The following is a 27,851-nucleotide window of genomic DNA, read 5'->3' as shown; positions in this document are numbered from 1 at the left end:
TGTCCAAACAGCAAACTGCTGTCTGGCCATGCTAGGAGTTGTAGTTTTGCAACATCTGGAGGGCTACAGTTTAGAGACCACTGCATACTGGTCTCCAAACTGTCGCCCTGCAGATGTTGCTAGGCAACTACTCAATTCCTGCAGCAGGATCACCACACACCGCGCAAGCTGGAGGATCGCCGCCGCCGTTCACTGCCAGGTAAGGGACCTCCACCGCCGCTGCCGCTCATATCACGGTTCTCCCGCTCTGCCCTGACTACCGTGGGTGGGCAGAGCAGGGAAACCAAACTTTAACCCACTCGCCCCCAATAAAGTTTCTGAAAGCCAAGTAAATTAGTAAATACCATGGAAAAAAAAGGTCAGAACAGCCAAAAACACAACAAAACCTACACTCCACTCATAATAAGTCCGGCCCTTATCTTTATTCTGTAGGTCCATATGATTACAATGATACCCAATTTATATAGGTTTTATTTTATTAAATGATAACTTTTTGAAAGGGAATTGGAATGCTTACAATTGTCCTTTTCTGACCCCTATAAAACTTTTTTTTTTTTATTCGTTTTATTGAAAAGTAAACAATATCGGGCAACAGGCCCATTAGAGTGAACATAGTGCCCAAAACATAAGGAATCACTGCAAGGCACGTGGAGTCCAGACAATTGAACAGAATGTAACACTTTTTTTTTTCTATACATGGAGCTATATGAGGGCTCATTTACTTCACCACGGTTTTTTCTGAACCATTTCTTTTTTTTTTTTTCAAATACAGTGACTTACGATGGCCCCGACATACGATAATTTCAATATGCGATGGCCTCTCAGAGACCATCGCATGTTGAAGGCAGCATCAACATACGATGCTTTTGTATGTCGGGGCCATCGCATAAACGGCTATCCTGCAGCGCAGACTGCTTCAGCTGCCACCGGATAGCCGTTTACGGTGCCCCGTATGGTCCGCTGACGATCACTTACCTGTCCTCGGGGCTCCGGTGCGTCCTCTTCGGGATCCCCTGCATCGTCAGCGCTCTCCATCGACGTCATCACGTCGCTGCGCACGCTGTCCCGTCATCCAATAGGAGCGGCGTGCGTAGCGACGTGATGGCGGCGACGGAAAGGGCGGATGCCGGGGAAGCAGAGGCCTTGCCGGAGCGTCGGGGACACCCCGGGGATGCAGCGATAGCGATGGAAGGCGACATCCAGGGCAGCGGTGACGAGCGGTGACGGACCGGAGCAGCGGGGACAGGTGAGTACAACTTCCTCTAACAGTGGTCTACAACATGTGGACCTCCAGATGTTGCAAAACTACAACACCCAGCATGCCCGGACAGCCAACGGCTGTCCGGGCATGCTGGGTGTTGTAGTTTTGCAACATCTGGAGGTCTGCAGGTTGTAGACCACTGTCCTATACTTTACATTGCACGGATCCCTCAACAAACGATGGTTTCAACAAACGATGGTCCGTTTGGAACAGATTACCATCGTATGTTGAGGGACCACTGTATATGAAGTGACTAAAAATCTGCAATTCTGTCGGTATACTTGTTTACGCCATACACCGTACAGTTTCATGAATGTCATATTTTAAAAGTGCAGTTTTTTTATTTATTATTTTATAAGAAAAATAGGAAGGGGGTGGGAGGTGAATTAAACTTTCATTACGGAAGGGGCTTATTCACATTTATTACATATTTTTCCACTATTGTTCAGTCCTTACAGGGGACTTTTACATGCAATCTCATAGAACAGCATTGATCAGTGTTATCGGTGCTCCATTGCTACAGGCTGCTGAGGCTGTGGACAGCACAGAAGCAGGTAGGGACCCTCTGGCTGTCATCCCGCTGTAATTGCAAGGTCCTGATCAAAAGCCTCCTCTGTACCACCTGAACCTCTTCCATGAGGAATTTGGACTTTTAGCTCCTGCAATACTTTGATTATGGGATTTAAAGGGTTAATGGTGGGCATCAGCATGAATGCTGCTGACCAGCAATAGAAGCGGGTCCCAGCTGCTTATAGCAGCCATTACTCAATGTGCATGAAGCGAGTGCAGCTCCTGCGCTCGCCTCAAAGACGGTGACATGACATATATATGTGATGTCGGGGTGTGAAGTGTATGGGGCAGATGTTGTAGCCCAGGGGCAGATGGTGTTAACCCCTAAATGCTTGTGACACCAGGGCATGGTTTTAACCAAGAACCACCCGAATGGTAGCACCGCTAGTCCTAGTTAGACAGGGCAAATAAGAGTCCAAGGCCAGGTCAGGGTTAACGGTAGCTTTACTGAGGTAGACAGATGGTACAGTCTTTACAGCTAGGCCAGGATTGCAGAGAGGTGACCAGTAACACAGGGGACCTCGCAGCTTGCTGGCACTTGCAGGGACTTGGACAGACTTTAGGACAGCCACACTGACTATAATAGACTTGACCTGACTGAAGATAGTGACAGCAGACAGAGATGACTTGACTTACTGGCTTGTGGCTGTAATTTAGGCTTGAGGCCTCCAGATGTGCTGGACACTGGCTCTGAGATGTCTGGACTGGACTTGACCTCAGCAGAAAGTGAAACACAAGAGAGAGATTGTAGAACCTCCCCCTCTTATAAAGGGGGGCTGAGCAAGGACCCCATAGGCTAGCTGCGGGTCATCTGGTCACCTGGTGCTCTCTGAGTAACAAAACATGTGACTTAAACATGTAACAACCATTATCATGTGATCAATAACCATGTGACCATATCAAAGATCCTTTACATATAATATACAACTATACAGATTATAGGGGTACAGTGCTGGGGACTCAAGCTGATAGGACTGTGAGATGCATATCCCGTACTGGTACTGGTTGGTGATATTAACTTCCTGTTTGTGGCACATCAGTATATGTGAGGGGGGAAACTTTTCAAGATGGGTGGTGACCATGGCGGCCATTTTGAAATTGGCCATTTTGAATCCAACTTTTGTTTTTTCAATAGGAAGAGGGTCATGTGACACATCAAACTTATTGGGAATTTCACAAGAAAAACAATGATGTGCTTGGTTTTAGAGGGGTACTCCGGCGCACACTTTTTTCCTTTTATCCCGTCCGGGCTGCAAAATAAAAGAAAACACACTTTCTCTTACCTGCCAACGAGCCCCCGGAGCTCCGGTACACTCCGGTACAGGTGTTCGGTCCCTGGGCTGTATTCTTCTTACTTCCTGTTAGCCCGACACGTCACACGGAGCTTCAGCCTATCACCGGCCGCAGCGATGTCCCGCCTCTGCCGGTGATAGGCTGAAGCTCCGTGTGACGTTCCGGGCTAAAAGGAAGTAAGAAGAATACAGCAAGGGGACCGAACACCTATACCGGTGCTCTTTTATTTTGCAGCCCGGACGGGATAAAAGGAAAAAAGTGCACGCCGGAGTACTCCTTTAACGTAACTTTATTATTTCATGAGTTATTTAAAGTTTCTGACCACTTATAAAATGTGTTTAATGTGCTGCCCATTGTGTTGGATTGTCAATGCAACCCTCTTCTCCCACTCTTCACACACTGATAGCAACACCGCAGGAGAAATGCTAGCACAGGCTTCCAGTATCCGTATACACTGCTATATACTACTATATACACCGCAGGAGAAATGCTAGCACAGGCTTCCAGTATCTGTATACACTGCTATATACACCGCAGGAGAAATGCTAGCACAGGCTTCCAGTATCCGTAGTTTCAGGTGCTGCAGAATGGGCAAAACAAAAGTTGGAACAGGACCCTCAGTTTACGCAGAAGATTTTGTTCAGTGATGAGGCAACTTTTATGTGAACGGTGAAGGTATCAAACAAAACCACCTCTATTGGTCTGACACTAACCCACATTGGATAGATCCCTCCAAGACTGTTGGAACACAAAATTTGATGGTATGGTGTGGTATATGGGGTACAAAGATAGTGGGGCCATTCTTCATCAATGGAAACCTCAAGGCCACTGGATATGTGAAATTGCTACATGATGATGTGTTTCCCTCTTTATGCACTGAAGCTGGCACGCTCCCTGAGTTTTTCTAGCAAGATGGTGACCACCACATTATGGGTGTCAGGTCCGAGCATTCCTAGATGAACAGTTTCCTGGAAAGTGGATTGGTTGTCGTGGGCCAGTTGAATGGCCCCCAAGGTCTCCCGATCTGACCCCCTTAGACTTTTATCTTTGAGGTCATCTGAAGGCAATTGTCTATGCTGTGAATATACGAGATGTGCAGCACCGGAAACTACAGATACTGGAAGCCTGTGCTAGCATTTCTCCTGCGGTGTATATAGTAGTATATAGCAGTGTGTACGGATACTGGAAGCCTGTGCTAGCATTTCTCCTGCGGTGTATATAGTAGTATATAGCAGTGTATACGGATACTGGAAGCCTGTGCTAGCATTTCTCCTGCGGTGTTGCTATCAGTGTGTGAAGAGTGGGAGAAGAGGTTTGCATTGACAATACAACACAATGGGCAGCACATTAAACACATTTTATAAGTGGTCAGAAACTTTAAATAACTCATGAAAGAAAGTTACGTTTGCAGCCCAGACGGGATAAAAAGAAAAAAGTGTGCGCCGGAGTACTCCTTTAAAACCAAGCACATCATTGTTTTTCTTGTGAAATTACCAATAAGTTTGATGTGTCACATGACCCTCTTCCTATGGAAAAAACAAAAGTTGGATTCAAAATGGCCAACTTCAAAATAGCCGCCATGGTCACCACCCATCTTGAAAAGTTTCCCCCCTCACATATACTAATGTGCCACAAACAGGAAGTTAATTTCACCAACCATTCCCATTTTATTAAGGTGTATCCATATAAATGGCCCACCCCTGTTATGATATATATATGTATGTGTGTGTAATTTCGCCTTAACGTATTCCCACCCAAGATGTCACCATGTGTCAAAGGGCGGAAAAGGGTTAACCTGTTAAGGACCCAGGGTGTACCTGTACGCCCTGAGTCCGATCCCGTGCTATAACGCGGGGCCACGATGTGGCCCCGCATCATAGCGGGTCGGGACCCGTGGCTAATAGCGCGTGGCACTGATCGCGGAGCCGCGCGCTATTAACCCTTTAGACGCAGCGTTCAAAGTTGAACGCCGCATCTAAAGTGAAAGTAAAACAATGCCGGTTAGCTCAGGGGGCTGTTCGGGATAGCCGCAGGGAAATCACGGCATCCCAAAAAGCTTACAGGACAGCTGGAGGGTCCCTACCTGCCTCCTCGCTGTTCGATCGCCGAATGACTGCTCAGTGCCTGAGATCCAGGCATGAGCAGTCATGCGGCAGAATCATTAATCAATGGTTTCCTATGAGAAACCAGTGAACAATGTAAAAGATCAGTGTGTGCAGTGTTATAGGTCCCTATGGGAGCTATAACACTGCAAAGAAAAAGTGGGAAAAAAAAGTGAATAAAGATCATTTAACCCCTCCCCTATTAAAAGTTTTAATCACCCCCCTTTTCCCATTTAAAAAAAAAAAACTGTGCAAATAAAAATAAAAACATGTGGTATTGCCGCGTGCGGAAATGTCCGAAGTATAAAAATATATCATTAATTAAACCGCACGGTCAATGGCGTACGCGCAAAAAAATTCCAAAGTCCAAAATAGTGTATTTTTGGTAACTTTTTATATCCTGAAAAAATGAATAAAAAGCGATCAATAAGTCCGATCAATACAAAAATCGTACCGATAAAAACTTTAGATCACGGCGCAAAAATGAGCCCTCATACCGCCCCATAAGTGGAAAAATAAAAAAGTTATAGGGGTCAGAAGATGACAATTTTAAACGTATACATTTTCCTGCATGTAGTTATGATTTTTTCCAGAAGTACTAAAAATGTACTGTGTAGAAACGGAGGCCCCCAAAAGTTACAAAATGGCATTTTTTTTTCCAATTTTGTCTCACTATGATTTTTTTTCCACCGTAAATGTTTGGGTAAAATGACAGACGTCATTACAAAGTAGAATTGGTGGCGCAAACAATAAGCCATCATTTGGATTTTTAGGTGCAAAATTTTAAGAGTTATGATTTTTTAAAGGTGAGGAGTAAAAAACGAAAATGCAAAAACGGAAAAACCCAGAGTCTTTAAGGGGTTAAAAGTAGTGCAGTTAAGAAAAATAAATGATACCCTATATAATTTGGGTATCACTGCGATCGTATTGACCCACAGAATAAAGAAAACATGTCGGTTTTACAGTAAAGTGTACGGCAAAACAAAACCCTCCCAAGAACTGCAAAATTGCGGGTTTTTCCTCTAATTCTCCTCCACAAATAATTTAAACCCCTCATATAAGTCTGTGGATGGAACAATAAGACGAGGAGGGAAAAAAAGAATATGCTAAAATTAAAATTGTCTGTGTTCTAAAGGGGTTAATGGGTCTCCATCTCAGGACCACAGTATGGCTGCAATATCTTTCCCGAACATTAGGGGGCGTAATAACAGCTCTACTGGGGCAACACCTGAGTACACCGGTAAATGAGCAGTCACTTCAGTCACGACTGACTGTGGGCGTGGTTAGTGTATTTTAGGGCGGGACTTAACTAAACACGTGACCTGCACTTCAGCAGGAAGTCATTTTCGCACGGTTACACGGCTTCGTCTCTTACTGCGCATGCGCGTAGATTCCTCCAGCTCCCGAGGTGCCTTGCGGCGCAGATGTCAGAGCAGACATGGCGGCGCGCTTAGCATGGCTTGTGCGGAGGATTCGCCCGCTAAGGGTGTCCGGGCACCGCAGCTTGTGTGCAGGAGGTGAGGCCCGGGGATGGTGCCAGGCTGGGGCATAGTCTGGGTGTCATGGTGGTTACATAAGAGGTTGTAGCAGGATGAATATGTTACATTGGATGACATATTGTAGCTACATAGGTCATACTGTACAGCAGTGCTCCCTAGTGTTGCAAAACTATAACTCCCAGCATGCCCTGACAGCCGAAGGCTGTCAGGGCATGCTGGGAGTTGTAGTTCTGCAACACTAGGGAGTACTGCTGTACAGTATGACCTTTGTAGATACAATATGTCATGACATAGGGCATGCTGGGAGTTGAAGTTTTGCCACACTAGGGAGCACTGCTGCATGGTATTACCTATGTAGATACAATATGTCATGACATAGGGCATGCTGGGAGTTGTAGTTCTGAAACACTAGGGAGCACTGCTGTACGGTATTACCTATGTAGATACAATATGTCATGACATAGGGCATGCTGGGAGTTGTAGTTTTGCCACACTAGGGAGCACTGCTGTATGGTATTACCTATGTTGATACAATATGTCATGACAGGGCATGCTGGGAGTTGTAGTTCTGCAACACTAGGGAGCACTGCTGTATGGTATTACCTATGTAGATACAACATGTCATGACATAGGGCATGCTGGGAGTTGTAGTTTTGCAACACTAGGGAGCACTGCTGTACTATATGACCTATGTAGATACAATATGTCATGACATAGGGCATGCTGGGAGTTGTAGTTCTGCAACACTAGGGAGCACTGCTGTACAGTATGACCTATGTAGATACAATGTGTCATGACATAGGGCATGCTGGGAGTTGGTTTTGCACCAGCTGGGTTTGGGAGCACTACTGTGGTGACTTCACTATAGCCGTGTATTCACACACTTGTTATATGTTTCGCCCATGTTCCAGCTCCCGGCTCGTCCTCTATCCGCTTCACAGACACAGAAGTACAGAGCATCCTGAAGAAGATCACCGGCCTGCACCTGGAGAAAGTATTCCAGCCCCTCAAACAGGAATCCAAGCCCCCCACCTATAAGCTGATGACCCAGCAGCAGTATGAAGAGGTACAGTATGGTGGCCTTACATGATCCATACATCCACCCATCCATACATACATTGGCATGCTCAGCTGGGCCGAGCGTCCATGTGGTCTATACTGGATATATTCCTGGGGCTTATAACCTACCCTGATAATGTGCCTCACTGGTCATTAGGAAAGGGAGCTTGAGGCCTCATCCATATCACCGCTAAAGGGAGCTCTATTGCGAGAAGACAGGAGTTGAGAAAAAAATACTGCGCGTCCAATATTTTTTTTTCTCCACTTTTCTAAAATAAGGGGCACCCGATGGATCCCATTCAGTTCAATGGGATCCACTGGGACCCGTCTGTATTAGTTATCCTCCAACCCAGTCGGAGTCCGATTGGCACAAAGGAAAAAAAAACAAATGGGATGGAGCTCAGCGGTCATGTGGACTTTACATTAAAGGACAAGTCTCTTGCCTGACAGAACAGAAAAACATATCCCCTATCTGCAGGATATGGGATAAGTTTTAGATTGCGGGGGTCCTAGCGCTGTGGCCCCCTGTGATCCACCACGCCCCCCTCCATATATCTCTATGGGAGAGCCGTTCGTCAATCTTCGGCTCTCCCATAGAGATATATGGAGGGGGCGGAGATTGTGACGCGCCATTCTGTGGGAGAGTCAGAGCTCTGTACAGACAATCGCTCGGACCTACTGTCGGGTATGTGACTTATACTTTAAAGGTGTTATCCAGGATTTAGAAAACAGATCTGATTTAGTCTGAAAACAGCATCACACCTGTGCTCAGCTCGTGTGTGGTATTGCAGCTCAGTTCCATTGAAGTGAATGGAGCCAAGTTGTAATACCACACACAACCATAAGACGGGTGGTGCTGTTTTTAGAATAAATTAGCTCTGCTTTTGTATTCCTGAATAACCCCTCTAAAGGGAAACAAATTTCGAGCCTATATAACCAGCAGCATGCAATGTACAAAAATATATTAACCATTATCTGATGCCCGCAATCCTATCTGTAGACTTAAAAAAATATTCTTTTAAAAATAGTTGAGCGCAATATTTTATTAGTCATTTGGATGACTCCAGAAAGTAATCACATCTCTAGTGCTGTAATCGCCCTGTTGGGGGATGATTGACAGTGCAGCCATTCCCCAATCTCAGCAAACCATTACCGTCTTACACATGCCCAGGAGCCTTGGCAGTGTAAAGATTGCAAGTGATAACGCAAGGTTTTGGCAATACCTTGATGAAAATGGGGAATGCCTGCGCTGTCAATCATGCCCCAACAGGGGTAATTACAGAACTAGAGACTGACTAACTTTCATTTGTTCATTATCATAAAGCAAAGCGTACCTGTCATGTCACAGAAAATAATACTTGTAGGTCACTCACTAGGTCACGCAGATGCTTTACATGTCTTTTTATGTCTCCAGCTTTTCTACTTGGCTCACAAATCCCTCTGTTCTACTGCTCACTCATTCTGACATCCACTGCTCAAGAAGGGACATGTCCAAGGCGAGCACTGAGCCCGCCTTCCCCATGCATTCACTTCCTTCCTGAGTATGCTGTGCTGAGTCTCTTTATTCAGTCACTTCAGGCTGCTCTCTAACCCCCTCCTCTCTGTTTTTATGCTGCAGTCTGATAGGCAGGAGTGAGCACAGAGGAGTGCTAGGCCCACCCTCACTTACTGTACTTTGTCCCAGCCTGTGCTTAAGCTTGGATAAAGATGATGCTGCAGCAGCACAGGATTATGTACTGGATAGTTTAGGGACCACTAGTGGTCTTTTTTTTTTTTTATTATTTATTTATTTTTTTCCTTATGCGAAAAAGTTAAAAATGTTTATGGAGTATATTAGAAAGGTTATAAGGGTACTCCACCGCTAGACATCTTGTCCCCCACGATCTCTGCACAGCACACGGCGTTCAGAACAAGTGTAATGTGCCAACCATCTGAACAGAAATGGCGATTCCTGAGTTTCCACAGGGCATATAGATGTCTAACATGAAAGTGGGGTCCCCTGCTTGAAAGCCATCTATTTTAGCCAGTGCATAAAGCTGTTAACAAGAAAAGAGCAGCCTGGCAGGCCGTTGGACTATTTGGCATGTTATGCAATGGCTGCAGGAGAAATGCATGGGCACCTGCAGCTTTGGAAGTTTTGCTATGATGAGAACATTTATCCCAGGACTGAACTTTAATACTTGTTATAGCTGAGCGAAGTTACAGTGATTCGATTTGTCACAAACTTCTCGGCTCGGCAGTTGCTGACTTTAGCCTGCATAAATTAGTTCAGCTCTCAGGTCAGGGGTGTGGAAATTAAAAAAAAAAACTACTTGTCCAAGGGACTAAAGCGGAACACAATCTACTTGTCCCTCAAGAAAATCCACTTGTCCTGGTAGATGAAATAATTTCAACCAAAATAGTCTGATTTCTCCCCCCCCCCCCCCCCCCCCCACTAGACCACCAGGGATGGATATAAGATCCTTTAGACACTGCTGTCAACTTAGACAGCGGTGATCTAATGGGTTAATAGGCGATCGCAGTATGTCAGGCTATTAGCGGCAGGAGAGCTGTAGCTCCTCTTACACCCCAGACAAGCCCAGAAAAGTCTAGATGTAACTTTTTGATCACCTTATAAAAAATTTCTCATATGAAGTGACCAAAAATGAACAATTCTGGACTATTATTTACATTTACACCGTTCACCGTACGTTTTAATTAAGATTATATTTTAATAGCCTGGGCATTTCCACATGCAGCGATACCATTTATGTTTATTTTTGTACATTATTTTTAAAGAAAATTGGAAACTTTTATTAGGAAAGGGGCTTATTCACATATATACACACTTTTTAAAATATTTTAATCACTATTTTTCAGTCTTAATAGGGACTTATGTGTTACTGGGGGGGGGGGTTCTGCTTCTCCAGTTTATGTGCTGCATTTTGTACCAGAAAATGCTGGAAGTTGCATTTAGTTACTAGATAACTACAACACCCAGCACGTCCTGATACAGCCTATGGTTCTGTGGGTGTTGCAGCATGTTGCACTGTATAGTAGTACAGTTAAGGTTATTGTGTAACATGCTGGGAGTTGTAGTTTTGGTTTGTGTCAGCTGCAGAGCCATAGTCTGTGTCAAGGAATACTGGGAATTGCAGTTAGTAACTACAATACCCAGCATGCCCTGATGCAGCCTATGGCTCTGCAGCTGACCAGAACCAAAACTACAACTCCCAGCATGTTACACTTTATAGTTCTACAGTTTAGGTTATGGTGCAACATGCTGGGAGTTGTAGTTTTGGTTCGGGCGTGTTTGTGTGCATCCGTGGGGCTCTTGGTTGGCGGGTGAGTATGAAGGGGGTGGGATTCTGGGGGTGCAATATAGTGCGGGTGCCACTAAAAATAAATAAAATTAGATGGCACAACTGCCCGACGTGACAGTCCGCTCCTATACAAAACATTCATGCATACACATCATACATACACATATCATACATGCACCAGCCACTGCCCCCATATCATACATACACACACACCCCCCACATCATACATTACATACACACACACACACACTCACACCATACATATACACACATCATACATACACCCGCCACTGCCCCCCACATCATACATACACACATCACACTTAGACCTCATACACACATTATACATTACATACACATCACACAGACAGACATCATACACACATCACACATACACTCACACATATACACCATACATATGCACACATCATACATACACCCGCCGCTGCCCACCCCACATCATACATTACATACATATCACACTTAGACATCATACACATCATACACACATCATACATTACATATACATCACACACAGACAGACATCATACACACATCACACACAGACAGACATCATACACACATCATACATTACATACACATCACACACAGACAGACATCATACACACATTATCCATTACATACACATCACACACAGACATCATACACACATTATCCATTACATACACATCACACACAGACAGACATCATACACACATTATCCATTACATACACATCACACACAGACATCATACACACATTATCCATTACATACACATCACACACAGACAGACATCATACACACATTATCCATTACATACACATCACACACAGACATCATACACACATTATCCATTACATACACATCACACACAGACATCATACACACATTATCCATTACATACACATCACACAGACAATCATACACACATCGTACATTACATACACATCACACAGAGACATCATACACACATTGTACATTACATACACATCACACAGACATCATACATTACATACACATCACACAGACATCATACACACATTATACATTACATACACATCACACACACAGACATCATACACACATCACACATTACATACACATCACACAGACATACATTACATACACATCACACAGACATCATACACACATCATACATTACATACACATCACACAGACAGACATCATACATTACATACACATCACAGACATCATACATTACATACACATCACTCAGACATCATACATTACATACACATCACACAGACATCATACATTACATACACATCACACAGACATCATACACACATTATACATTACATACACATCACACACACAGACATCATACATTACATACACATCACACACACAGACATCATACATTACATACACATCACACAGACAGACATCATACATTACATACACATCACTCAGACATCATACATTACATACACATCACTCAGACATCATACATTACATACACATCACACACACCACACAGACATCATATACACATTATACATTACATACACATCACACATAGACATAATACACACATCACACATACACTCACACCATACATATACACCAGTGTTTCCCAACCAGGGTGCCTCCAGCTGTTGCAAAACTACAATTCCCAGCATGCCCAGGGCATGCTGGGAGTTGTAGTTTTGCAACAGCGGGAGGCACCCTGGTTGGGAAACACTGATATACACCATACATATGCACACATCATACATACACCTGCCGCTGCCCCCCCCAACATACATTACATACACACATCACACATACACTCACACCATACATATACAACCACCCTTCCTGCCGCCGCCTGCATTCTCGGCCTCCTCACCTGAGCCGCCATGAGTGGACATCAGAGCTGTAGTCACCGCCGGTGTGAGGTGAGATTTCCGTCCTTCCCCTCCCCCCCCCCCCCCCCGCTCTGTGTTTTCCTCGTGCAAACTAGTAACCTCCCCGTGGTGGATTAAGTCCTGTGGAGACAGATCAGGGGGAGAGATAGAGCTGTGTGCGGGGGATGGAGCTGTGCACGGAGCTGTCTCCGTCCTTTCTCTCACCCTGCTGTGTCTTCTGAGCTCCGTCCATCCTCCGGGAGGAGAGATAAGGGGACTCTGCGGTCAGCTGGAGGCCGCCGCCCCCCTCCATATAATCTGAGTGCCGGTGTGAGGTGGAGACTTCCATCGGCTCCTGCGCCTCACACCGACATTAAAGAAAAATAAGGGGGAAGTCTGTCTGTCCCTGCTAGCCCGATACAGGGCTAAATCTATAAACAATTCACCTGCCCGGCGCCCAGAACTACTTGTCCCGGGCGTCGGGCGATAGGATTTCCACATCCCTGCAGGTGCTCCGGTAACCAGCTGTACTGGCTGGTAGTGTGGGGGACGCTGATCAGTTTGGTCCTTACCGTGCCTGGATCCGCCGCGCCGTTTGGCCGTAATCTTCTATTTTTGGAATATGCTAATGAGGTGCTAACTGGCACCGGCCCTCTGACATCAGTGCCACAGTGCCCGCCCAGCTCATCAATATTCCTCCCCTCTCTCTTCATTAGAGCGGGGAGAAGATGGGGAGGAATATTGATAAGCTGGGTGGCGCTGCGGCCAGTGGCAAAGTGCCAGTTAGCACATAATTTGAATATTTCAAAAATAGATGTTCACAGGCCGAACGGCGTGGCGGATCCGGGCATGGTAAGGACCAAACTGATCAGCGTCCCCCGCACTACCAGCTGGTTAGTGCGGAGGGAGAAAGCTGACAATTTTCCTTTAAAAGGCCTTTGCCAATAGCAACCAATGAGATTGCTTCTTTCATTTTACAACTTTTCCTCTACACAGGTTTTGGCAAATCTTCCCCATGTTGCTATACTAATGTTATGTTACATTATATAATGTTCTAATGAAAACTTAACACTCGAAATTATGCAGCATTACACTTTTATTACAAATGCATTTAAACAGAAATAACTGACATTTCAGTCTCAACTGGACCTTCCTAAATCTGGATTCCTGCGGAGATAAGGTTAAAAAGACAAGAATTAGGTGCATGACATTGATCAGTTAAATCTGTGATGTACTATGGCAGGTAGAGATGAGTTAACTTACAGTAATTCGATTCGTCACGAACTTCTCGGCTCGGCAGTTGATGCCTTTTCCTACATAAATGAGTTCAGCTTTCCGGTGCTCCGGTGAGCGGGAAAAGGTGGATACAGTCCTAGGGAAGAGTCTCCACCCACCGGAGCACCTGAAAGCTGAACTAATTTATGCAGGATAAAGTCAGCAACTGCCGAGCTGAGAAGTTCGTAACGAATCGAAACACTGTAACATCGCTCATCTCTAATACTTGTGTATGTACTTATGAGGTCCTATATTTTCATGGTAATATGATGACATGTTTGTCTACAGTCTCTCCAGAAAGCAGTGGTGGCTGCTCAGCAGTATCTGGAGATGCCCCCTATGCCCAGTGAGCGGGAGCCAATAGAAGAAACTCTGGCTGTGGATGAGATCCTTGATGGCACAGAGACCACTAAAATGGTGTTCACAGACATAACATATAGCACCCCGCACCGTGTGAGTATACTCTTCACAGGAAGCTGTACACACTGTGTCAAGCACTAGTACTTGTGTGGTACTGAATGTTGTATTTTCTGTTCTTCTTAGGAAAGGTTTATTGTAGTAAGAGAGCCGGATGGCGTCCTGAGGAAGGCCACATGGGAGGAGAGAGACCGAATGATCCAGGTATATTTCCCACGTCAAGGTCGCAAAATGGTTCCACCACCAGTCTTCAGAGAGGAAAACATAAAGGTAGAGCTGTCTGGATGTCGCCTTATGGATCCCTGCGGGGTGATATAAGTGGCCGATAACATATTTGCATTTGTTTCCTTAGCGCTTGTTTCAGGAAGACCGACATGAGGAGCTTCTGAACCGATGCCTAGTCCAGTTTGAACCCGATGCTGCAGACTACATCAGGGTAGGGTCTCGGGCCGGTAGCCTCTGGGCACTTCGGTGTCGTCAACATTAATAACACCATGGGGGAGATTTATCAAAACCTGTGCAAAGGAAATGATACCCAGTTGCCCATAGCAACCAATCAGATTGCTTCTTTAATTTTGTGGAGGCCTTGTTAAAAATGAGACACCAGCTGATTGGTTACTATGAGCAACTGGGCAACTTTTCCTCTGGACAGGTTTTGATAAATCTACCCCCCCCCCCCCAATACATTTTATTGATTTATTTATTTTTAAATGCAGATCCGAAACCAAACATTCGAGGACCTTGACAGACAGGAAAAGTATGACTTACTGCGATCCACACGACACTTTGGTGGTATGGTGTGGCACCTGTGTTCTCAAAAGAAGATCGATGGACTGCTTGTAGATATGCTTCAAAGAGACTTGTAAGTGTCCATTTTGGGTTTATTTACACACACAAATATTTGTACAACTGAAAAACTCATTCCATACATGTGCATGGATTTCCTAAAGACCATATAGAGACAATATACCTGCTGTGTGTGAACTCCCATCATCTCCAATCTAGACTACTGCAACATCCTTCTCTGTGACCTCCAAACTAACACTCTGACAACCCTGCAGCCCGGCCAATTCACTTCTCCTCGGACAATACTTTGCCTGGCTTCCCATTGCCCAGCAGATTCATGTTTGACAATGACATATCCGGTCATCCACAACCTTTCTCCTCCATGTGTCTCCGACCTCCTGATACCTCCTCTCACATAATCTTCAGTCCTTACACAACCATCTCTAAGATTTTTTCTGGAACTCGCTACCTTGACACATCAGGCTCTCACCCACCATTAAAATATTTAAAAATAACCTGAAACACATCTCCTGAGAGTAGCCTGCTACCTACATAATCCTGCTGCATCCATCATGAGAAAGTGTCCTGTAAAAAAGCACCCATAAAGCCAGTAGGGAGCTGAAGCAGTGGTCCCACCTGATAAGGAGAGCTGTGTACATTTTAAAGCAGTGTTTCCCAACCAGGGTGCCTCCAGCTGTTGCAAAACTACAACTTCCAGCATGCCTGGACAGCTGTTGGCTGTCCGGGCATGCTGGGAGTTGTAGTTTTGCAATAGCTGGAGCCACCCTGGTTGGAAAACACTGTTTTAAAGGGGGTACTCCGGTGGAAAACTTTATTTAAATCAACTGGTGCCAGAAAGTTAAACAGATTTGTAAATGATGAAAACCTATAGCTTATGCCTCTAGGACCTCACCACTGGTGCATAATGGTGTGGGCAAAGATAGATATAACAGCGTTTATTCAAAAAATTGTATTTAATTCAGATTATAAAATATAATATATAAATAAGTAAAACAGTAACAAAATATCACATTACACTGGCATTTATCTAGTGAAAATCTCACTGGGCCCTAGTGAGAGATCCAAAATGTAAAAAATATATGAATAAATTAATATTCAAATGAGTCCATAAATCTGCAGATAAAAGATAAAATAAAAATAAAATAATTCCGCAAAAGGTGTTTGGATTTGTGGCAAAATGATTGTAACATAAAGTCAATAAAAAATGAATAAAAAAGTTGATGAATGGATGATACAGAGTATCTCTCACCACTGCTTCTGGCTTGATAGGTTGTAATAGATGAGTCGCAGCCTTGTGTTCCTCGTGTGCCCCAATGAGTAGAGGGGGGCACAGGTTGATATGTCTCCCTTAGCAGCCCCGTTGGCAGGGGGGCGCAAATAGATGTTGCGTACCGTGAGCTCCGATAGCGGGGGAGCATGCAGCAGTTTCAGCTCTGGGGACCTCGTTCGCTGACCGTCTTAGCACAGACGGCACTAGTCTGGCACTCCGGCACGAGTGTCAGTCGGCTCGAGTGCGACAACGGGTCTGATGATGGTAGAACGCCGGGAGCGATGGAAGGTCCAGGATTGGCGTCCCACGTGGAAGCAGGAGATGAGGCTATGCGATGCAGTAGATGGTAAGGTTACAGCCAGGCAGGGCGGAGTAGGACAGATTTAACTCCTGTTGCCAAGATATTTGCAGATGGACACTGATGGTAACTGTGTGAATAGTGCCCGATCTCTAAACGCGTTTCAGGGTACTGGGAAACAAAAGACCTCCGACCCCTTCCTCAGTAGAAATGTGTATAGGTCCTTCTGTTGTGAGCTGCACCTTATTTTTAAGATTTGTAAATAACTTCTATTAAAAAATCTTAATCCTTCTAGTACTTAATAGCTGCTGATTACTACAGAGGAAATTCTATTCTTTTTGGAACACAGTGCTCTCTGCTGACATCTCTGTCCATTTTAGTAACTGACCAGAGCAGCATATGTTTGCTATGGGGATTTTCTCCTACTCTGGACAGTTCTTAAAATGGACAGATGTCAGCAGAGAGCTCGGTGTTCCAAAAAGAAAAGAATTTCCTCTGTAGTATTCAGCAGCTAACAAGTACTGGAAGGGTTAGGATTTTTAATAGAAGTAATTTACAAATGTTAAACTTTCTGGCACCACTTTTCCACTGTAGTACCCCTTTAAGGACATCATTCTTTTTCCAAAATAGTGCCATTTCTGTCCCCAGGTTGTATTTCGCATTACAACCCGGCTCCACTCTCTAATGGAACGGAGTTACTATACCGCACAAAAATGGAGGACCGGTATGGCGCTGTTCCTGGAAGATAAAAACTATAGCAACCAATCAGATCGCTTCTCATATTTTTCACAGGTCTCTTTAAAAATAAAGGAAGAAACCTGATCTTTTTAATCCTTGATAATGCATTTAAAACACCACTTTCAAATTATTATTTTTTTTCTTCTAGATTAGAAGATGCAGTAAGTTTGGTGCGACTATATCACATGGTGCATCCAGACACAACATGTGCCAAGGAATCCCAGGGAGCTGACGGCAGAGACCTTATTAAGGTATTCCATAGGATTTGTTTACCAATAATGCAGATTTTGTCCTTTTAATGCTACAGCCAATAGCTATTTTAGCATTTAAATGGGTACTCCGGGGAACTAAACCCATAGCCCATCCTTTCTCTCTCCCAAACCTATTTGTCTAAATATCATTCATTAGCTATATAGAGCAGTTTCCCCTCTTTGAGCTGTCACTTTCATGCAAGGAGTGAAAGACGTTATCTCTACCTTGTCTCTGTGCAAAGCCCTCAGTGTGACTAGCCACACACCATGTGATTTCTGTTTTGTCTGGCATCGCAGCCACACCTCCCCTCTTTATGGGAGGATCTTGACAGGAGAGAAACAGCCCAGCATCTCCTCAGCACATAACGCTGCTCTTTTCCTGCTGTAGATCTTATCACTGACTGCTGCCATTCAGAGCATATCATGATTTATTGCTTGGGGGAAGGATAGCTAAAAAAAAAAAAAAGTAGTGTGCGCTGCTGACTGTTTACAACAACACAGCATGCACACAGGTAATAAGAGCATTTGTCTGGAAGCCATAACACAGAACTGCACTGACTGCTGGGAGTCAAGGCTGCAAACAAGGTAAAGGAATATTCAGGAGACAACAGGGGCCACAGAAGCTGGCAAAATCACAAGGATAACCAGGGGACACTGAACAGCTATTGTGGTGGCTTATTTTTCTTAGCTTAAAGGGGTGCTCCGGGGAAGGTAAGAGACTGGTGCAGCAGTTCCCCCCACCCCACAATACAAGCCTGAGATGGCAGGCAGGATTTTTACTAGGCCTCAGTACCTGCCATTAGAGATGAGCAAAGTTATTGTAATTCGATTTGTCACAAACCTCACGGCTTTATCCTGCATAAATTAGTTCAGCTTTCCGGTGCCCCCAGTGGGCTGTAGACTCTCTCCTAGGACTGTATCCACCTTTTCCAGCCCACCGGAGCACCTGAAAGCTGAACTAATTTATACAGGCTAAAGTCAGCAACTGCTGAGCAGAGAAGTTTGGGACAAATCGAATTACTGTAACTTCGCTCATCTCTACCTGCCATAGTACATCAGATTTAACTGATCAATGTCATGCACCTAGTTCTTGTCTTTTTAACCTTATCCTCCGCAGGAATCCAGATTTAGGAAGGAAGGTCCAGTTGAGACTGAAATGTCGTTTATTTCTGTTTAAATGCATTTGAAATAAAAGTGTAATGCTGCATAATTTCGAGTGCCAAGTTTTCATCATTACATTAGTATAGCAACATGGGGAAGATTTGCCAAAACCTGTGTAGCGGAAAAGTTGCTACTGTGTACTGAGGTGTACACAGTAAAGCTATTAAAAAAAAAAACTTAAAAAAAAAAACTGGTGCTATACTAGCATTGCTAGAATCTTTATTTATTTTTATAAATGTAAATACAAAAAAACCTTTGGGGCTGGATGTAACCAAACATGTATTTGGAGGAAAACCCCTTTAAGCCATGGCTGGGCTGTAGATGTACAACCAGTACAGTAATGCTTCAATCATGCCATGGCTTATTGTTTAGCACTGCAGTCTTAGGTATACAGTGGTCCCTCAACATACGATGGTAATCCATTCCAAATGGACCATAGTTTGTTGAAACCATCGTATGTTGAGGGATCCTTGCAATGTAAAGTATAGGACAGTGGTCTACAACCTGTGGACCTCCAGATGTTGCAAAACTACAACACCCAGCATGCCCGGACAGCCGTTGGCTGTCCGGGCATGCTGGGTGTTGTTGCAAAACTACATCTGGAGGTCCGCAGGTTGTAGACCACTGTTAGAGAAAGTTGTACTCACCTGTCCCCGCCGCTCCGGACTGTCACCGTGTCCCCGATGCTCCGGCAAGGCCTCTACTTCCCCAGCAAACGCACTCTCCGTCATCACGTCGCTACGCACGCCCCTCCTATTGGATGACGGGACGGCATGTGCAGCGACGTGATGACGACTATGGAGGGGATCCCTAAGAGGGCGCCCCGGAGCCCCGAGGACAGGTAAGTGACCATCACCGGAGCTCACAGGGCATCGTAAACTGCTATCCGGTGGCAGCTGAAGCAGTCTGCACTGCCGTATAGCTGTTTATGCGATGGTCCTGACAAAAAAAGCATTGTATGTTGATGAGGCCATCGCATGTTGAAATTATCGTAGGTCGAGGAGTCACTGTATATCCTATCACATGCTCTGTTGTAGTCTATATCAGCTTATAATTTTACATCATTGCTTTTTCAGCTGTTTATAAAAATGGAGTCTCAGAGGCCGGGTTATCTAGAACTAGCTCTTCAAGTCTACCCAGAGTCAGCTGCTGTATCCTCCTGACATCACATCTGAAGTACTTCTGTGTGCCACCAATGGACTCTGAACACTTTTCTTGTATCTGTATGTTAATAATGTTCATGTCATTTGTTTCTACAAAAATATATCTATTAAAACAAAAATAAATGTTCTGTAAAATCATTTACATTCACACCAATGAAAAGAGTAAGAAAGATCACTTGCCATTTATATGCGGTACTATTGGATGTAACATACTGGCAGGAAGGGTGTTCTCATCAAATGGGAAGAAAAGGAAATCTGCAGAGCAGCAGTTCTGTTGCAGATTTATCTGATTATAGACAGAAGACCCAATTGAAAAGCAAGTTTAGGCCTACGGCAATTCTGTAATATCTCTCGCTTTAGCAGAGTCTATGCTATGCTGTGACATCAGATGAATTCGGACCAATCCCGGCCGGCAGGAGCGAGCGCTTTGATCTATGAGGATGCGCAGGGGCTTCCTGGCCTCGCTCTCCGGCCCTGGCGTGAGGTGGAATTAACCCTGCACTTTAGTCTTTTTTCAGGGGAAGCGGGTTTTTTGGCAGCTGTGACCATTGCAATAACACAAGTACTGTTTTTCTCCTATACAGGGTGCCTCCAGTTGTTTCCCCACTACAACTCCCAGCATGCCCTGACAGCCAATAGATGTCAGGGAAAGCTGGGAGTTGTAGTGGCAAAATAGCTGGAGGCACCCTGTATAGGTGAACTAAGGGCTGAAGTCGCCACCCCAGCAGGCATCAGTGACGTTGCGCCTGCTGGGGAAGTCTGCCTGGTAAGTGAGCACACTAGCAGGCAGACAAAAAGGCATTTTTTTTATATAGTAAAACATTTTAAGGCAGGCAATAGGAAGGGACAGGAAAAAAAAAAAAAAGATGGTGGGAGCTACTCTTTAATGTCTCTGCAACAAATTATCAGTAGGCAATGTTCACACAGCAGACATTCTGCACATTCGAAAGTCCGTCAGGGGCTAGGACCGCTCGGAAATGTACGTCACATAGGTGGCAATGCATTTCTGAGCGACCTGTATATTCGATCTGCGGACACCAGATTTGAGATTGTCACGGCAGAAACATCTGCAGCAGAATCCCATTGAAATCAGGACTGCAGCGGAATATCAGTGTGGAATTCTGCACGGACATTCCGCCATGTGAACATACCCCAACAGGGGTGCACCAAGCAACTACTACATAACACAGGTCTAGGTTGGCTGCTAGGTAAATACTTTACTTAGTATGTCTTATACAGTGTTTCCCAACCAGGGTGCCTCCAGCTGTTGTAAAACTACAACGCCCGGACAGCCTTTGGCTGGAGGCACCCTGGTTGGGAAACATTGGTCTAATACCACAGCACCTTCCTCTTAGGTAGGAGATACTTAAAGAATAATAACCATAAGACACATGTTAGCAATAACCTTTTATTCAGTTAATGCACAAAAATCAAAAAGGTGTAGGTTTCGACAAAACAGTAGAGAGAAGAGAATTATACGGAAATGTACAAGGAAGGGCCTGCACCTACATCGATGGACCGTGTCTATCTAGACACTAGATCTGTGTGATTGTTATTCCAAGTGCAGTTTGGCCAAAAAAAAAAAAAAAACCTTGAAAAAGATGGTTTGGTCACTTAAATAAAAATCCAGATGAAGCGTTTAGTCAGAGAGCTCGTCGTCTAGGTTTATGTCTGATGTATCAATGTCATCTAATTCCATGTTATCCAGATCATCTTCTAAATCCAGGAAAGCCTAGGAAAAAAAAAAAAGGGCTCAACACTTTGTAGAAAGGACCCTGGCTCTGTAGCTTTCTCCCATTAACAGCTGTGATCACCACCTACCTTCTCTTCGGTGCTTTTGGAATCAGACTGTACTGGCTCTGGGACAGGAGAAGGTGATTTTGGAGCAGACACTGCAGGGGCTGCCAGAGGAGGAGTGACTTCTATTTCTTTCTCTTCTTCCTACAGGAATTAAGGTTTAAAAAAAAAAAAAAACACAGCTGTGTTTGACAGTGCTGTCTAGCTGTGCAACCAGTATACACCCAACCAATCTCTGCAGTGATTATACTTAAAGGGGTATTCTGGTAGGAAAGAATGTTTTCCAATCAACTGGTGCCAGAAAGTTAGACAGATTTGTAAAATCTCCCTTAGCAGACCCCTCCCAATAGTGGCATCCCATAAGACTTAATGTATTTGGACCCTCCGAAGAGGGGACAACCTGGCTGTGCTGGCCCTAACTTGCACACAGGACCACCGTCAGGGGCCCAGCGCAGAATACGGCTGTTTAAACAGTGGTCTCCTGCTTCTGTACATTTACCAGCAAAACATTTCCTCTTGATTCCCCCCCCCCCCCCCCTGTGCTATTTCAGTACCCCTTTATTACCCTCTCTGAAAATTCATCACCCCCTGTGTCATTCCTTTATTCCCTGAGCCACTTCAAGAAGAGGGGGTGATGAATTTACACAGAGGGTAATAAAGGGGCAATGAAATGGCACGGGGGGGGGGGGGGGGGGAATCAAGGGGAAATGATGTGGCACAGGGGGGTGGGGTAAAAAGGGTGGATGAAATTATACAGGGGGGTGATAGAACAGCACTTGGAGATTCTACTGTAATACTATGATCCCTCATCTTACAATGGCCTCAACATACAATGGTCTTTTCAGGACCTATGTAGCTTGAAACCAGACTCAACATACAATGCTACGGACAGTCCAGATCTGTGAAATGTGTCAATGGCTGGAAGAACTGACCAATCAGAATGGATATTCACTGGTAAAACCCCTGTATTACTGAAGTGTATGCACTGATTGGCTGTCTGGTAGTGCCCCCTACAGTACAGGAAGGTATTACATGTTCTATACTACTCTTTACCTGTGCTTCAGTTAGCTGCTCCTTTGGACACCAGGTAAGGGCGGCTCCATTTAACTTTTTTAGGACATTGGGGGAGATTAATCATAACCTGTGCAGGGATGAAGTTGGCCAGTTGCCCATAGCAACCAATCAGATCGCTTCTTTCATTTTGCAGAGGCCTTGTTAAAAATGAGAGATCTGATTGGTTGCTATGGGCAACTGGGCAACTTTTCCTCTGCACAGGGGTCGATACATTTCCCCCATTGTGTGTACTGTACAGGACCCTGAAGAAGCTCCTGTCTTCTATATACACAGTGATTTACAGCTCCCAGCAGATCTCTTACTTTTATATGTAAGGATTTGCTTTATCTGTATTAGTTATCTACTTATTTTTATTTAATCCTCACTTTCTCCTATTTTTGGAGGACATTTTTGGGCTTCAGAACCAATTACCAGGTTTCCATAGAGCTATGGTCTCAACATACAATGGCCGTCCTGGAACCAAATCATATTGTAACTTAAAGGGACCACTGTATTGCTTTTTATCATGTGAGTACCGTACAGTATTCAGTCATTTAGAAAGATTTTGGAGCCTTTTCCCCCACCCAATAGGGGACATCTCTCAATAGAGGACACATTTTATTCCCCCGAGTGTCCACTATTGGGAGATTAATCTTAATCTTTCCAGTACTTATCAGCTGCTGTATGCCCCATGGAAAGTTGTGTAGTTCTTTCCAGTCTGACCAAAGTGCTCTTTGCTGCCACCTCTTATGTGTCAGGAACTGTCCAGAGCATCAGAGGTTTGCTTCTACTCTGGACAGTTCCTGACAAGGACAGAGGTGGCAGCAAACAGCACTCTGGTCAGGCTTGAAAGAACTACACAACTTTCCCTGGAAGTAATAAGATTTGTAAATAGAAGTAATGTACAAATCTGTATAACTTTCTGGCACTAGATGATCTGAAAACATATGTTTTGCACTTTTCCCCCCAGAGTTCCCCTTTAATCAGTGCTGCAGACCCTTTATTCTCAGCATCAGTAAGGGTCTAGAAGTTTGGACCCCCAGCAATAAAATCAAGGGCATATAATAGCACTGTGCCATCACTAAATCAATAATGAATAACAAAAACACAATTCCAATCATCGGACTAAACAATAGAATCGGTGAGTCCAGACGTTTAGAATAAAACTTTTACAAGTCCCCTTGGCATATGGTATTGTTTCCCTGGTATCACGCAGGTCTCTGTACACCCAGCCTCCAACGATGATGTGCCATCAAAGACTAATAAAAGAAATACACCAGCGCTAAATCTAAAGAAGTTCATATAGTGACATCACTATGGCAGGCACAGAGGACCAAAAAAACCTATGCCTTATGGAGCAAGCATCAGGTTAATCACAGGTGACCAGCCCTAACAACTGTTAGTTGTGGCTTTACATACACACTAGGTTGAGATGCTGACAGCCAGGACTATACCACCACCAAGTACTGAGTGTGGTAGTTATTTGACTGCAACAACTTTCACACGAGACCTGCATATGACGACATTTTCATGGTAGTAATGTGTATGGGTCCTTATCTGTGCACTCACTATAATCATTAGCAAGATCTTTTGTGCCTATATACCCACTTTTCAATTGTTTTGTGAAACCAGCCTTAGGGTACATTCACATGTGCCTATTTTTGCTGCAGATTTGCTGCCCATTAACTTCAATGGGTAGCAAACTCTTCAGCAGAAAATACACACGTGTGAACGCATCCTGCTGCACATTTTCCTACCCATTGAAGTCAGTAGGTAGCAATACACGCAGCTGATTTTACTACCCATTGACTTCAATGGGTCGGAAAATGCGCAGCAGCAAAATACAGAAGACGGGACCATATCCTTACACAGTCTCTGAGTTTAGGATGCAGGTTGTAAGTAATTTATGTACTACATACAGCACTTCTACTAATTTGTTGCAGACTATTGTTTTAGGTAGACCTGCTTTTAAAAAGGGGTATTCCATGAAAAAAAAAAAAAAAAAAGATTCATATGAATTGGCTCCTGAAAGCTAAACAGATGTGTAAATTACTTCTATTTAAAACAAACTTAATCCTTCCAGTACTTAACTGCTGAAGTTGAGTTGTTCTTTTCTGTCTGACAACAGTGCTCTCTGCTGAAATCTGTCTGTCTGTCTCAGGAACTGTCCAGAGTAACAGCAAACCCCTATAGCAAACCTCTCCTGCTCTGGACAGTTCCTGAGACAGAATTAAAAAAAACTTCTGAAGCTGATGAGTACGGGAAGGATTAAAAAATTTTAATAGAAGTAATTTACAAATCTGTTTAATTTTCAGGAGCCATTTGATATGAATTTTTTTTTAATGGAATACTCCTTTAAGAAAACTGGGTGACATTCAACAAGAACACCAATTTGTCGCTTAACTAGATATACAGAAATATGGGACGAGGGGATAGATTCATAGTTAAAAGGGTACTCTGGTTGGAAAACAAAATGTTTTCAAATTAACTGGTGCCAGAAAGAAAAAATCTTAATCATTTCAGTACTTATCAGCTGCTGTATACTACAGAGGAAGTTCTTTCCTTTTTCAATTTGTTTTTCTGTCTGACCACAGTGCTCTCTGCTGACACCTCTGTCCATGACAGGAACTGTCCAGAAGGAGAGGTTTGCTATGGGGATTTTCTCTGGCTCTGGACAGTTCCTGACATGGACAGAGGTGGCAGCAGAGAGCGCTGTGGTCAAACTGGAAAGAACTTCACAACTACTTCTGAAGTATACAGCAGCTGATAAGTACTGGAAGGATTAAAATTTTTAAATGGAAGTAATTTACAAATCTGTTTAGATCTCTGGCACCATACATAGTGTGGAAATATTGGGCACAACTCACAACTTTGGGGGCTTCTTCAGAGGGTTCAAATTCCTTGGCTTCTTCCAAAACATTTCTCTCTTCATTTGGCTGCACAAACAAAGAGATTTTTAAGCTTTACTAAATTAGCTTCAAAGTAAAAAATAAGTGATCTATGTAACCAGCTTTATAGAAATGCCAAGCAGTATGTAGATACTTACAGTGACATTGCGATACTGACTGCCTGGACGGAGCACACTGCCTTTTTGCTTCAAATACTCCTCTCCCAAAAAAGCTTCTTTTAATCCAGGAAACAAATTCTCATACTCTGTGGGGTCAGCCAATGAATCTGCAGCCTTTTGGTTAATTTTAGATAGACTCTCCTTCCACAGCTTCACCACCCTAGAAACACAAAATAAAAGTTAAATCCATCACAAGTACCAATTGGTATACTGGACCCTAAAAGAGTAAAAAGCAAGATCCTGGCTACAAATCACAAGACAAATATCTTCTCAATATCCCATAAAGCTCCAGGTCAAATACCTGGACACCTGGCTCGGCAGGTATGTTCGCGCTAAGAAGGCCGCTTCTGGCAGACGACCAGTGGAAATCAGAAGCTCAAGGCAAGTGTCAATTCTGTAAATAGAAAGTAAAGTAACAATTGTAACATCATGTTCAGAGTGAAGTTCTAATCTATAAGGAACAGGTTTGGTAAAGGCTCTTACTTTCCCAATAAAAAGTAGCTCAAGAAAGCCACATTGTTCTTCCCATCTCTCTCAGCCCCTTCAGCCAGCTTGTTCACCATGGAGGCATTTCCTGAAGATGTAGCTAATAGTAGAAGACCTCCATAATCCTGGGCATTGTGCAGACACTCCTGGGCCAGGCCAAACTGGCAATTGCTGATGGCCAATTCAGCCAACTGCTTCCACTTCTGTTCAGACTACAAAGACAGGAAATTACTATTAGCATTACTTACATTGAACAAATAAAACACAAGATAACCAACCCAGGTATTAGATTGTGTTCACACCTTAAAAAAAAAAAAAAATGTTTTGTTTGACAAACGCACATTGAGGGACAAAAGGAGTCAGCAACCAAAACAAAAAATGTTTATATATTTTTAAATTTTATTTTTATATAATATAATATAATATATATATATATAAATAAATATATATATATATAAATAAATATAAATATATAAATATATATATATATATAAATATATATATTATATATATATATATATATATATATATATAAATATATATATATATAAATATATATAAATATATATTATATATATATATATATAAATATAAATATATATATATATATATATATATATATATATAATATAAATAATATATATATATAAATATATATATTATATATATATATATATATATATATAAATATATATATATATATAAATATATATATATAAATATATATATATAAATATATATATAAATATAAATATATATATAAATATAAATATATATATAAATATATATATATATAAATATATATATATAATATATATATATATAAATATATATATATATATAAATATATATATATATAAATATATATATATATAAATATATATATATATAAATATATATATATATAAATATATATATATATAAATATATATATAATATATATATATAAATAATATATATATATAAATATATATATATATAAATATATATATATAAATATATATATATATAAATAATATATATATATAAATATATATATATATATAAATATATATATATAAATATATATATATATATAAATATATATATATATATTATATATATATATATATATATATATATATATATATT

The 27,851-nt window shown here is 42.8% G+C and overlaps 2 protein-coding genes and 1 long non-coding RNA gene across 5 annotated transcripts in view; 1 reads left to right on the top strand and 2 right to left on the bottom strand.

Annotated features, from left to right (window-relative positions):
* LOC130361487 (uncharacterized) overlaps positions 1-6,613 on the bottom strand; it is a 42,582-nt gene extending 35,969 nt beyond the window's left edge. The window contains exon 1 of one of the 2 annotated variants that reach the window (XR_008891020.1): positions 6,537-6,613. This is a non-coding gene — a long non-coding RNA (uncharacterized LOC130361487). Of the gene's footprint in view, positions 1-6,454 lie in introns of both variants that reach the window. The other variant, XR_008891019.1, reaches the window with a different exon arrangement.
* Positions 83-20,436, top strand: MRPS22 (mitochondrial ribosomal protein S22). Of its 2 annotated transcripts, none has more exons than XM_056564541.1 (8): positions 83-199; positions 7,637-7,791; positions 14,501-14,665; positions 14,756-14,899; positions 14,982-15,065; positions 15,346-15,491; positions 17,891-17,993; positions 20,231-20,436. In XM_056564541.1, the coding sequence occupies exons 2-8, from the start codon at positions 7,768-7,770 to the stop codon at positions 20,315-20,317; spliced, it is 753 nt and encodes a 250-aa protein (XP_056420516.1). In that variant the 5' UTR covers positions 83-199; positions 7,637-7,767; the 3' UTR covers positions 20,318-20,436. The 2 variants fall into 2 exon arrangements, with proteins under 2 accessions (XP_056420516.1, XP_056420515.1); XM_056564540.1 differs by lacking the exon at positions 83-199 and adding an exon at positions 6,587-6,743.
* Positions 20,437-21,711: 1,275 nt separating this feature from the next.
* Positions 21,712-27,851, bottom strand: part of COPB2 (COPI coat complex subunit beta 2) — a 30,324-nt gene continuing 24,184 nt past the window's right edge. Inside the window, exons 17-22 of the mRNA XM_056564537.1 lie at positions 26,718-26,932; positions 26,536-26,628; positions 26,214-26,394; positions 26,035-26,103; positions 22,139-22,258; positions 21,712-22,049 (exon numbers count right to left, since the gene is read on the bottom strand). Of these exons, the coding sequence (XP_056420512.1) occupies positions 21,957-22,049; positions 22,139-22,258; positions 26,035-26,103; positions 26,214-26,394; positions 26,536-26,628; positions 26,718-26,932 (771 nt within the window). The 3' untranslated portion in view covers positions 21,712-21,956. The remainder of the gene's footprint in view (positions 22,050-22,138; positions 22,259-26,034; positions 26,104-26,213; positions 26,395-26,535; positions 26,629-26,717; positions 26,933-27,851) is intronic.

This window comes from Hyla sarda, chromosome 3 (genome assembly GCF_029499605.1).
Source record: "Hyla sarda isolate aHylSar1 chromosome 3, aHylSar1.hap1, whole genome shotgun sequence".
In the NCBI taxonomy this organism is placed as follows: domain Eukaryota; kingdom Metazoa; phylum Chordata; class Amphibia; order Anura; family Hylidae; genus Hyla; species Hyla sarda.
The sequence above is the reverse complement of the archived record's forward strand: the minus strand, read 5'-3'. Positions and strand labels throughout refer to the sequence as shown.

Coding starts and splice junctions, on each gene's coding strand:
- MRPS22 (XM_056564540.1), top strand. CDS start 6,665: ATGGCGGCGCGCTTAGCATGGCTTGTGCGGAGGATTCGCCCGCTAAGG. Junction 14,900..14,981: donor TCAGAGAGGAAAACATAAAG/GTAGAGCTGTCT, acceptor TTGTTTCCTTAG/CGCTTGTTTCAGGAAGACCG. Junction 15,066..15,345: donor ATGCTGCAGACTACATCAGG/GTAGGGTCTCGG, acceptor TTTTAAATGCAG/ATCCGAAACCAAACATTCGA.